The following is a 13,467-nucleotide window of genomic DNA, read 5'->3' as shown; positions in this document are numbered from 1 at the left end:
CTGGTATAGACTAGACAATTCTTGTCCAAGGCATTGAGTCCTTGACGAAAAGTTTTCATTAGCACACTTTAAGACCCTGGAGAGTTTTTCAATGAGAGATCTTTTATTTGACTACTACTCCAAAGAGCCTCACCATATTTTAGCCCTAATCACTTTTAAGACTCACATGTAGAGCAGCTTTATTTCCAGGTCATTGATCTGCAATGTACTGTTCAGGCAGTATGGTCAATAAGTAAAGTTACCATGTATTTAAGAAGCTTAAAAGAGTAGGAAAAGAGAGTAAGATAATTGCTCAAGAGAAATGCAAGTCTGAAAATATAAGAGAAATTAATAGCCAGGCATAAAAGTCCCATATCAACAGCTAATGTAAGTAGCTTAAAGGACAACTTTCATTCAGCCTATTTGCTTTAGGGCTGCTAGAGCTATGGCTTGCAGAAGCCTATTTTAATCAAAGCTTAATGGGATGCACCTGCAGGACACTAAGCCAAAAAATACACAGTGACAGGCAACCAGCACTTGGTTTTCATGGTTATTTGTAAAAAGGGGGCAGGGGTACAATGCAGAAGTCAGCCAGCAATGAGGTGACTACTGATGAAAGCAGTCAGAAGAACAGAAGCCTCCTCAGAGCTTTTTGCATTTCTACAAGTTAAGCATCTCTGCATTGACAGATAAGTTATGGAGGCAAGTTGTCTCAGATGACTATATATCATTGGGTAACAAAAACAGAATTAAAGAATGGAAGTTTCAAGATAGAACTCTGTTGCCCAGCAGGCTGTACCCGCTTACTACTAACAGAGGAAAAGCAAACAGTTTGTTGTCAGCAACCTAACAAGGTTTTTTGTTTGTTTTTCATTTTGACAATGGAAACTTAGAAGCAAGCTGGGAGAGTAAGATCTCCACCTAACAAAAATAAGCACTGGACTAACTAAAGCAGGTCATGTAAAACCATGGACTGCTTTTAAGAAAGCTTTCTTCTCTTGTGATACTGTGAATTTAAATTTAGTATATTTTGGACAGAGTACTAACTATTGCTGACAAAACCCTGAGTGATTTCTCTTTTCAGTACAAATTATCTTAAAATTATGCAGATGCAAACTATTTGAGTAGACCTGATACTTGTTCCATGTCAGTTATGCTGAACACTAGGAAATACTAAAGCAAATCTCTGAATTTTAGTTCTATTATTCAGTAGAGATTTTTATTTCCTACCCAAGGAGAGAGAAGAAAAAAACCCAAACCACCCAAAACCACCCCAACAGATATTCTGACCACACATGTAAGTACAAAATTAAGAATTTTACTGGGTTAGCAGATTCTAAGCACCCATCAGATATGCTACTCTCTATTTCTGAAGATAAACACATTCCTGTGTTTATAGTAGCAATATGGGGGGGGAGGGGGAACACACATAGCACCTACAGTTTAATTTCTACCAAGTAAAATGGAATCACAGTTACTTCTCACAGTTTTATCAGCCCTAACTATCAGCTGGTATCTTGGGTGGTATTGAGTAATCCAAGTTTAGCTCAAAGCATGTCAGCGTAATGTTCTACAGCAATCCTTATCTTGTACCACATACTCACTGCTACTGACCTTAGCAGGTAGCTTTTGGGGTGATACCAGGGCAACACCTGCAACATTTTTACTAGTACATCTTGCTTCCTCCAAGAGTAGCTTTGCTCCCCTTTTAACACAGATTTGGTTGTGCTCATGCTAATTCAGAGGCTATAATCATCCCTGGATTAAACCACAATGTATTGTTTTAATCTAAACGTGGATATCCACTATTAGAAAACATCCCCAGAACATTCACTTCTCAATCATCTTAGGAATCAAAGAATTGAGGGGGGTGGGAATCCTATTGCTATATTAATACTCAAATTTTTGGTAGAGTTTAAAGTCTATGCTGCATCTCATAGAAGAAAATTCAGTAGAATTGCGATGCAAAGATAAGATTGCATGGTTAAGCATACATCACCATTTAAAACATATGTACTTTACCGGAGAACTACTCTACATCAGATGCTCATCTAACAACTTGCCCAAGTCATACAGCAAAGCTGTTCTTTTATGTAAATACTGTGGACCTGAATACATGCTACACAAGTAGCAAGAATTAAAAGCCCTAGTTCATTCAAAATTAAACATCCTCTTACTTGCACCTAGAAAGTCAGGTTATGAAGGCCTTTGAACTGCTGAATATCTCAGCAGTTCAATTTCTGCATAGATTCAACAGACCACCAAGACAAGGTCCAAGACGAAACCTAGATCCATTTAATCACCATCAGAAATTATTTCTTTTCAAAAGCCATACTTAAGGCCAATAAAAATACTGAAGAAAAAACAGTGTAAGATTTAAGCTGTTACTAACTAGGCACATCTGTAACAGCAGCTCCAACTTGGAATGTAGGACATAGTATCTACAGCCAACAGGCAGCATATGACTCCTACAATCAGCCAGGGGGACACAGATTCAGCTGTTAGTCTGATTTATTTTACTGACACATACCTGACAAGGGGGTGTGGGAGTAGAGGACACAAAAGACACTTTGAACAGAGGTTCATATTGTATGTAAAAGGGGATGTTTCTGCACAAAAACCTAATGCAGATCTCAATGTTAAAGACGGCTGTTTCCATGCAGTCACAACAGTAAGAATCTAATATGATTTATGATCACAACACAATCATCAGAAAAGCCTCCACAACACAAAACAATAATCTATATACCTCAAGATCACCTCTCTCATACCTGAATCTTCAACATATTTTTTTTAATTGATGATGTACAGCTGGTGAAGAACACTGCTACATTCACTGTCCTAACTGCACCTATGCCATCCTTCAAATTAGAGTAAGTTTTCAGTGACACATTTAAAAAAAAAATGAATGCTACATACTCATGCCCAATTCCAACACTCAGCCCCCCCATTAGTAACCTGGGGGCTTTTAGGGTCATTTGTTTCTTAAGTCCTCAGTAAGCCACCTTTTCCCATCCCTTGTCATTCAAAGGAAACTACTTATTTAAGCATCTTGATGAAAATTCCCTTTTGGACATACACCAGGCCTAGAAGTCTTCAGTTGAAAGTTACTTGAAACAGGAGCCATTCTCCAACCTTATTTCTGTTGGTACACTATACAATGTCCTACTTTCTACTCAAGTGTTACAGTTTATGGTCTATCAAACAATAAATCATAGTAAAAAGCGGTCATTGAAGTGAGAATCAGCACTTCACTAAGTTCCACAGTATGATTCTGTAGGATCTGACACTGCCCCCAAGAAAGCCAGAAGTCTTGACTCATTAAAGAGCAGCTCTCAGCAGTATTACTCAACATCCAAATCCAACGCATATTTAACTGACTCCATTTTAAGCATAATTATCCATTTCGAGATCTCTAAGGTACTGGGAGTTTTGCATGCCTCGCAACCAGTACGAATGGAAAAAACTGAATTTCTAAGGCTTGTAAAAGATAGCATAATAAAGACACTGAAGTTAGCTCTAGCATAAAGTTCTTCTATGGGAAGAATGACTTAGCATAATTTGTAATCTCAGCATTATGTACAATTTCAGTTTTCAATGTAGTATTTTCAAGTGTTCTCATGGAACAATTACTGTCCACAAGCCTAACACAGCTACATACCCTATTCAGACATTTTCAGGCAGACCAGAATTTAGGTGACGTTAATCACATCCAATTTTTTGCAGCAATACAGTATTTATATCAACATACTCAATAGTTCTTTAGATTACTACAAAAGTCTCTAACATGCTTTCATCAAGAAAAAAAACTGTTAAAACCTAAGAAAACCAGACAACAGATGATCAGACAACAGATGATCAGACAACAGATCTTTTGAGCAGGGAAAAAGCCAGAAACAAACACAAAGGGGAAGTGCTTTTAAAGTACCAAAACTATATCTATTTTTTTCTTCTGCATTTCATGAAAAAATCTTTACTACTGACATCAATTCATACTGGGTACCCATAACTCTTAAACAGAAGACAAAAAAGGCAGAGCAGTAATCCAAGGTCATACACCGTGCCAGTTGCACAGAAGCAGAAAACCCAGATCTATCCTACACTACATGAGACTACAGTCTCCTCTTAATTAGATAGGAAAATTAAGCATAGTGAAAGAAGAAACCAAATCTAGCTACTAATCAAGTTTTCAAAGAGGGCTCGGCAGTGTATGTTCTATGACCTCTGTCAGTCTGGTATCATACCTTCTCAGATTCAGCAATGAAAGCTTAAAGTTTGGTGAATTTGATTTTTCACTTACTTGGTTATAATAAATAGAGTACCTTGTCATGAAAGGCTAACAAACTTCTGTACTGTCATTTATCTCATGGAATGAGACAAACATTTCTGAGTTTTCTGGAACAAAAATACATCTCCTTCTCACCCTCCAGGAGAGGAAAATGGGAAAGAGGAGTGGGGGGGGGGGGGAAGCTTTTAATGACCGGTTTATTCAATTTTCTGTAACCAGCCTGATTTCCTCCCCAAGAAACAGAGGAGTGAGTAAAAGATCAATGCCACCAATCATTACGTGGTAATGGTATATGCATACCAAAACCCAAAGCGCTTTGAAAGGTGTCAGTGTGGGGATAGCTGAAACCTCTCTTGGTGAGGATCAGCAACACAGTATACACTGCAGCAGCCACAACAGGGCAATCCTTCCCCCAGCAAACAGAACAGCTTCAGAGTACGGTCTCCTCTGCCTGTCCTAATTAGCTGCCCTTAGCTAAAGAGTCACCACAATTTCCACTCCCCCCCAAGAGCTGCAGCATTATTTTTTTTTTCCTGAAGTAGTTAATTACAACTCTAGGGCAAAGTCTACTATAAACTTTAACTCCTACCTAAACAATTTAATATTCTGCACAGTTTTGTTTCTGTCGTCCAGCTCCTCAAGACACACATCCTTCATCTTCCTTCTATACTTAGCCTTTGCTCAGTTTTCCAGTTTTTCAGCAAAAACATGCCCTTTACACATTATGTAGAAAGATTGCCTAAACATGCTTTAAAAAAAAATTAAAAGTATTCTTCTTCTTTTAATCCTGTATGCAAAGCAAGATGTCCATTTAATGACTAGACTATCCAAAGGTCAGTTACCAAATTTGGTCAACAATGGTGCCATCACAGCCGTCATCATTCTTGTCACTGTCAAAAGCAACAACTGTCACCTTGCTATTATCAGGAAGGGAAGGCAACTGGAATATTCGCCATGTAAATTCTATTTACAGTCTGCATTGCATCCAAAAATGTCTTCCAATGATTATACATTGGGCTTGATAACGATTAACTCAAAGGCAAGAAGAATGTCCAGTTAAACACTTACGCACTCAAGGTTAGTTTTCAAAGCCAACAAAAGCATTGGGAAATCCCACCTCAAATAAGTAAACTGGGTTGAATGAGAAGTACTTTTTAAAATGTCTGTCTAGTGTTGTTACGTACTTATGACTCATGCAATGAAAGATTCCCTGAAATTTTCTTTTCTAGCATACAGAAACCTCTTCACAAGACAACTAATATAAGAGATAGCAATTTACTTCACATCTTATACCACTACCTTTTGAGAAAGGGAATAACTTCAGCGTGTACAGTTCCTATACAATGAGACATCTGTCATTCTGCAATACAGAAGCCTATGAAATAGAAGAATTTCATACTTACGAAAGATATGCAAGCTGCCAGCAACAAAATTCTAACTAGTAAGTCTTCAAATTGTTCAATCACAAGCTCGAGTAAGGTTTTTCCTGCAATATGTAACAAAGCCATTTAATCATGTACATAAAAAAATGATGAATTATCAACAAGAATCAGCAGATGCTTTCAAGAACATGCTTACCTTCCTCTGCTGGTAACTCTGTCAGTGGATGATTTTTCCAGGAGGCATGTCAAAGAAAAGAAATCATTGAAGAAACACATTAGAACATTATAAGGCATCCACCAGATACTGTTCCTGAATTGCACACTCAACTGGGTTGGATTTGACAGACACACTGAAAGCCCCATTAAGGTGGCTCTTTTCATTAGAGCATCTGAATAGGCCCGATAGTTTTGCATTTTAAGACACATACAGATTTGCCGGAACGTGCTAAGGGTTATAATCCAGCCAAGTCATCACTCCAGCCAGCTGTGGGACTTCTGCTGTTGCTGCACACAAAGGGTCAAAGGCTCAAAACGCTTTTCAAATGCTTTGTGACAAAGGTTTCCCTCCACATTCACTTAAAAGAAACAAACCACCAAACCTGATTCAAAATATTTCAAATTCTTTCCTCCATTTTAAGGATATTTTCTTACTTATGCTCTCCCTTTTAGTACCCTGCAACTAGATTTAGTAATTCAAGAGGCATAAAAGCACTGTTAAAGCTAAAAAAAAAACCCACCGTATAATCTTCTCACAGCTTTTCATTTTTACACAAAGGCACGGGAGTTCAAAAGGGACTAGGAAGGCCAAGCAATAAGGATTAAAAAAAAAAAAGAAACACCTTATCCGCTCTATTCTGTGCCCCGACTCGAGAGAAGAATGTAAAATAAGGGACAGAAAGGCACTAAAAAGCAGGGAAAAATGAAGGTCAAGACGGACAAAAAAAACCTCCAAACCCACAGCGCTTCATTTCAGAATGGAAGAAGATTTCCCACCGTTAAGGTGAAAGGAAACGGAGGTGACATCCTCCTTTCCAGGGCAGCCCTGTGAGCTTGGGGTATGAAAGAAACCCACGAGGTGGAGTTCAAGTCAGCCATCTTCTCTCCCTCGCTCCTATTCCGGGTCCTGCAAGAGATGCCGGCTTCGCAAATACACACACACACACACGTTAGGCCTTGAAACAGGGCCCGGAGAAGGATGAGTGAGAAGAGAGACGAGTGGAAAAAAAGGGAGCAGAAAGGGGAAGGCGACGAGCGGCAGCATCCCCGCGGCGGAGCGAGGCGGGCGGCGCGGGGCCGCTTCACCTACCGTTGGAGCCCCATTTCTCCTTCAGCTTCTTGACTTGCTCCAGGCTGAGCCCGGTGCTTTCGTTGACGCCGAAATAAGCCAAAACTTCCTCCACAGTCTTTGTGTGCGCGTTCTCCATGGCTGGGGCAGGGAGCAGCAAATGGTGCCTGGCCTTTTCTTCTTCCTCCTCCTCCTCAGCGGCGGCGGCGGCAGGCGCGGCGGCGAGCCCCCTCCTCAGCCCCTCGCTCTCTCCCCCACCGCCCCCGTGCTATCACCATAGACCCCTCCCGCAACAGAGAGGAGCCCCCGAAGCCCTCCTCAGCGCCTCACTCTTCTCGGAAGAGGCGGGAGGGAGAGATAAAAAAAAAAAATATTAAAAATTAGAAAAAAAAAAAGGGGGGGGGGGAAAGCCGCCGGAGGACAGGGAAAAAAATAAAAGCCCCCGCCCCCCTCCCACCCCACACGCCTTCTGAGGGAGCCGAGCCGCCTCTCCAGCGGGGATGAGCGGGGCTTCAGGCGCTCCCCGGCCCCGGCCGGGCGGCTGAGGAGAGGGAGAAGAGAGGCGCGGGCCCGCGGCACCGCTGTCGCCTCAGGGGCGCGGGGAAGGCGTGCGGGGCGCGGCGGCTGCTCGCGCGGGGATGGGCCGCGTCCAGGTGGCCGAGCGGCCTCTCCGCTCGCCTCACCAGGCTCCGAGCCGCCCTCGCGGTGGGTGATAGCGGCACGGCACGCCCCGCTCGCCTCCAGAGGCGGGGGGTGGGGGTGGAAGAAAAAGGCGCAGTTGCCCCGCTGCCCGCCTCGCCTCCGCCGGGAAGGGTCGGAATCGCCCCCTCCCCTCTAGCAGCCCGATCCTCCCCTCGCCGGCCCAGGCCGCTGATCGCCGTCAGGGCTTTGGGCTCGCTCGCCCGCCCGGCCTCGCCGCTGGCTCCCGCTCGCTCCGGTCGCGCACCGGCGGCGGCTGCTCTAATGTAACTTACGGGCGCTGGGCCGCCCGGGCCCCTCTCGCCGCCGCGGCATGTGGACGCCGCTCATTGGCGGGGCGCGCGGCGCGGGGCGGGGGGAAGGCGCGGCCCCACCCGCCGCGCTGAGGCGGTGGCGGCGGCGGCGCCTGGCGCGGTCCTGCGCAGCGCGACCATCCGCCCGCCCTCGGCCCGGAGGAGGCGGAGGCGGGTGATGCAGCCTCATGCGGCGGCGGGAGCGCTTCCGCTCCGCCGTGGGAGAGGCCCGCAGGTGGGGTCTCCGCTTTCCCGCCCCCTGCCCCGGTGTGAACCGCCGCGGCCGCCGTTTGTCCCGGCTTCAACCCACTGCCTAGTGGCTGAGGGGGAGCGAGGCTGCCCCGGCGGCTGAGGGGAGCTGCCTGCCGCCCGGAGTGCGCGCTGTCGCGATAGGCGCCTCAGCGCAGAGGGTTGGCGCGGAGCTGCCCCGGCGCGTATCGTGACAGGAGTGTCAGCCTGCCTGATGGGGCCGCCCTCAATTCTGTCGTGACAGGAGCTTCACGCGGCCAAAGGGTGAGTGTGGGGCTGCCCCTGCCTCTGTCATGACAGGAGCCTCATGCAGCCATGAGTGCACCCGAGGTGAGGGCGAGAAGCCAGGTCTGTGTGCCTCCATGTTGGTGCTGAGGGGGTGCGTTCCCTGGAGGGCCTGCCCCTGCGCTGAGGCCTGCGCTGACACCCGGCAACGTCTTTTGCAGAACTTCCCCAATTCCTGCCGCAGCCGTTGCCCCGCCAGCATAACAGTGACACGCACACTCAGCCCTGGCTCGCGCCGAGATAACGTAAGGAGGTATAAACTGCACAGTGTGATTTCAGCAGCGTGTGTGGTGTGAGATACCAGCTTCCCTCAGCGCAGTGTCTCGATAACTGACACAGACTCACAAACCAATATAGAACACAGAAAACTGACTGATTTACCCGTCCCACCCAATAATTCATAGAAACTTCAGTGAGCACAATACAAACTGTGAGAGACACCGGCACCAACTGACATTAATGACACCTGCAACACAGCAAGCAATTCAGTACACAATATAATTACCATTACCTTCCCTTAGAAGCACTCAGTGCCGAGCAATGTTCTTGTATATGCGTGTGCAAATATAAAAGCTGATCTCCACATGTGTGCTGGCTTACATAAATGCAGAGCCTACATACAATCTGCATATCCATCACAGTTACAAACCACCCACAGTACCATGCTATAAGAAACGGTATGTCTGATCTGGAAGGAAAATATCTTAGTCTTAACCTCTGTATTAGTAAAAGGAGTAAGGAGAGGGGACAACCAATATAAAATTGCAATGTTGTAGGGTATGTGCGACCCTGTATCCTTTCTAGCAAAAGTACAACTGCCCTAAAAAAGTCTACGGCATCACTAGCCAATGTCCAGGTAAGGATAACTTGACAGCATCTTTACACTCGACAGGGCAGTTCTGAATAAAAATTAATGAGTTAGATATGACGATCCAGTTCAAGTATGACAATTACTTATTCCATGCCTTTCCTGTATTAATTTTATCTTGCTTATCAAGGGGATTAATCAGCATAGCCAAATGTTGCTTGAATACAGTTATGTTGCTTCTCATACTACTACTTCAGACTGCACGTATATAGGCATACCCTGTTAGAGATGTAAAGAATGTCAACATGACAGTTTTATATAGTTTATATAGTTTACTGTATGTTTCTTACCTAGTTTTAATACTTTTCTTGATATTGTATGAACACAAGATCGCATCATCCCCAAAACATAACTGAAGTCACAAGGTGCAGATGCGTCTGAAATTTATTGCAAAATGTCTTAGAAAATACTCCATGCCAGCAGAACTGCTGATTGATGCCTGTCACAGGCCCACCTAACCCACATCGAAGTTTTCAGTATCCTCTAACACACAGGTATGTACATATGCACCTCTGTCCTCAGACACCTCTGCGTGATAGACTCAATGTCAGTCCCCATATTAAGTGCATATGGAACGTTAAAAAATACATAATTTCCACAGTCATTATATATGGAATAACACCCGCTACTTGAATTAACATATTTCACTGACGACAAGCACAGTACTTCTAAATGAGTAGTTTCTTCCCTTCTATCACGTTAACACAGCCTATGTTTTATGTAAGCTTTTGTAAAAATACATTTACCACAGCAATGTTTTACACACAAGCATATTTTACTAGCCTTCATATACAAGAGCACCTGTAAAGGACTTGAGTGTCCTACATTTCATTTTCTTTCTATCTTTAAGTATTGCTTTTAAGTGGTGTAAAAGAGCAATAAAGTTAAGCATCAGTAGCAATTTTCAAAACAAACTGGTATTAGAAAGAAACTCGGGTCACATGTAACATTATTTCTCCCTGTGTTACACTTTGTATGTCATTGTTGGTTTCCTTTTTGTGCCTGTTTCCAAAAGGGTTTATGGAAAATTATTTTAAGCATACCAGAACCATGGCATGTGCAATTAGAGCTTGGCAGAGTGTATAATAAAGTAGATATGGTGTCCTTTCAGGCTAACTTGTTAACAGGCAGAAATGCTGCTAGGAAAGCGAACAGAGTTTGCATTCTAGCGAATCCTGGGGAACTCTTGGCATTCTTTGGGATTCACTAGTTCAGCCACAGTTTGACAACTCCACTTCCATTGCTTGTCTCTCATCCATTACAAATAGGGCACTTGATTCTTCCCCTTTTTTTCCCATCTTTTGAACGTAGATCCTACATAAAATCTGGAAAGAACCTGAAAGCATACTCCTCTGCCTGTGTTTAGTTCTGTCCTGTGTTCTGTTATGGCTCAGTGTATTTTGAGAGAAGAATGACCAAATTAAGGACTGCTCAATAGGTCTTTCTCTTCCAGAGCAGAATAAACTCTGCATTTCCTTTACAATTGCTTCCCTGTTTTTCCACAGCTGTGCAAGACCGATGCTAGCTGACCAGTGAAGATTTCTTTGCAGGTAATACCCTCCAAATCATTAAAGATCTTCTGACAGCTGCACATTTGAAAAACATTTACAGATACAAGGCTTGGTCTAGACAGCATAGTGCAGAATGAACTACAAATACCCATGTAGATACCATAGCAGAAGCAGTACCTGCTAATTTTGGCATCACTTGATATCGTACAAATTTAGAATTGTGAATTGAAATCAGTGTTATTTCCCATCGCTATGCAAGGATTCACAAAGTTTCCTATGAGATTTGTCTTGTCTCTTAAAGAAGATGGTTATCTTGACCCAAATCAGAATGACGGCACCTCAGCTTTGCCTTAAGCAGTGCAAGCCCATGAAAGCTTCCAGGCGATTAATACTTCCAGCAGGTGCAGATAGCTTTACATTCTCTATCTTTAAGCAAGAAGGAAACTAATTTATTTTGCTGCCGTGAAGGGAAGATGCAGTTTGGTTTTAGAGTGGAACCCCTTAGAGCCGACCCTTAAAAACATGACAAAATAGGCCAGCTTTGGCCTTAATGAAATTCCATTCACATAATGGACGTGTACCATTCATACATTTGGCCTACTATCTTTTTTCACTGTAATATATTAGAAGAAGCAGCCAACACATCAGGCAGCAGCATTAAAACGTTTCCTGTAATGCTTACTAATTGAAGTAAATGGGAATTTGGCCTGCAAGAGGACTGCAGGATGCTTTCCTTCAAATTGCAATAACATTGAGTCACCCCTATTGCTGCAAAGCAGATTCACAGTAGAGCTACTGGTCACAATGTGAATTGTCTCTTGCTGTACACAAACCCATATGTTTTGTAGCTCAATTTTCAAAGAAGATTGATAGTTTTTATTAAACGCAGCACAGAAGGGCACTACACAAAATGCCCGTTTGTTGAGCCAATACACCTGAATGCTGACCTGCAATAGCCTGCCTATTTCAGGCCTGGATCTCTTTCAGTGGACAAAGTTATACCATTCTGCTTAACTGTGCCAAATTATGTCATGATTTTTGCAGACTGGCTAATTGCCTAATGGGTCTTAGGTTGAGACCACCAAACTCATTGCTCTTATTACCTCATCTGATTTCAAATACAAGTCTTCATGAGTGACAAATGGGGGCATTGTTTCTTCCTCCTACGGTACTATTTTATTCCTCTTAAATTACGGTTATTAAAATGTTTCAGCCACTTGAAATCTACTAAGACATATTAAAATACCGCAAAAGTGCTGTATCAAAGTGGAAAGGTTTGAAAACTGCAGTTCTGTCATAGGATAATGCGGTTTAAATATAGTAACTGTTTTTTTCCAGCCAGCTTGCTCTTTGATTTCATGGTATTCTGTCAAAGGGTTTTTTTCCCCTTCTCTCCCCTTTAAGAAGCTTATAGCTTAAACAGCAAAATGCAAAAAATACAGTTACACAAACCCAATGGAAAAATCCATGATAACATATGAGTTTGAATTTTGGTAATTAGGATAATCTGATTTTGTTCTAAATAATTTTTATTCCTAGGCAGTGTGTGTTCCTCTATCAGCAGCAGGTAGAATTTGACTTCCACCGAGACCGAGAGATTGTGAATAAAAAGGATAATGTTGCTGCTGGGAGATTTCTGGAACTGGATCACTGTTCCTGCACAAAGCAGCTGCTTGCTGCCTTGCTAGTGGAAAAGAGACAGTGAGACAGATTCTGATCTCGGTGACAGTAACTATAAAGGATCACAGTTTGGCTTGGTAGATTTCTTCTTTTATTTCTATGTCCTGTTGATAATCACTTGGTTTGTCACCACAGACTCCATTAGAATATTTGCCACAATAATCTCTATTTCTCTGTTCGGAAAAATCTATCTATCCTAATGCTGATGTCAATAGGAGATCTGGAAGTATGGGAGAGGGCAACATTATAGCAGAACCAAGATCATCATGCATATGTGAAAAAAATAATTTATCCTTATTTGATGGCCAAGTCATTTCTCTTAAAGGGAAATCAGCTTGACTGCTATCTTAAAAATGCACAACTTTAGAATAAAGCACTGGTTGGTGCCCATGAGATTTGAATTCTTATCTCATCCTGACCTGAATTTTCCATCTAATTAAGGTCTAATTCTGATTAATTTGGCAGCTAGCTGCCATTTTTTCCTGTGTAAATATCCCTTGTGTGCTTCTGGATCTCAAATTTGTTCTCTGTAGAAGGGGCTAGGGTTACTACAAAGCTTTAAAGGGGCTATGTGACCAGGCAGAATATTTATAAAATGGCAGAGTTTGTTGTTTTTAAGGTGTTACAAAATTGCTCTACATTTTTTTCTGTAACGGACTCATGGCTAATTGGGATGTCATAGCTGTGATCATACTAGCACTTACCTGTCGAACTTAATAGTGCAATAAATGTTGAATTACTTTGCTACAGGACACGGGCCACCACTTCCTGAGCAAAGAAGTTGCTTCAGTTTTGAAGCTATCAGTCTGTGGTCGCTGGCATTCAGGAGAACGGTACCGTTTCCAAGTTGGACACATAAACACACAACACAGCCTCATTTCTTACAATCTTAAAACTTAAGTTAATTATTTTCAATGGTTTCTTTTTGTGATTCTTGAGTATGTTAGA

At 42.9% G+C, this 13,467-nt stretch overlaps 1 protein-coding gene across 2 annotated transcripts in view; it reads right to left on the bottom strand.

The window, feature by feature from the left end:
• The window catches only part of ATP2A2 (ATPase sarcoplasmic/endoplasmic reticulum Ca2+ transporting 2), a 49,225-nt gene extending 42,045 nt beyond the window's left edge, over nucleotides 1-7,180 (bottom strand). For both annotated transcript variants that reach the window (XM_054219183.1, XM_054219182.1), the window contains exons 1-3: nucleotides 6,956-7,180; nucleotides 5,846-5,863; nucleotides 5,671-5,753 (exon numbers count right to left, since the gene is read on the bottom strand). In XM_054219183.1, the coding sequence (XP_054075158.1) occupies nucleotides 5,671-5,753; nucleotides 5,846-5,863; nucleotides 6,956-7,073 (219 nt within the window). In that variant the 5' untranslated portion in view covers nucleotides 7,074-7,180. The remainder of the gene's footprint in view (nucleotides 1-5,670; nucleotides 5,754-5,845; nucleotides 5,864-6,955) is intronic.
• Between the last annotated feature and the right edge of the window lie 6,287 nt (nucleotides 7,181-13,467).

The sequence above is a fragment of the Rissa tridactyla genome, chromosome 13 (genome assembly GCF_028500815.1).
Source record: "Rissa tridactyla isolate bRisTri1 chromosome 13, bRisTri1.patW.cur.20221130, whole genome shotgun sequence".
NCBI lineage: Eukaryota > Metazoa > Chordata > Aves > Charadriiformes > Laridae > Rissa > Rissa tridactyla.
The sequence above is the reverse complement of the archived record's forward strand: the minus strand, read 5'-3'. Positions and strand labels throughout refer to the sequence as shown.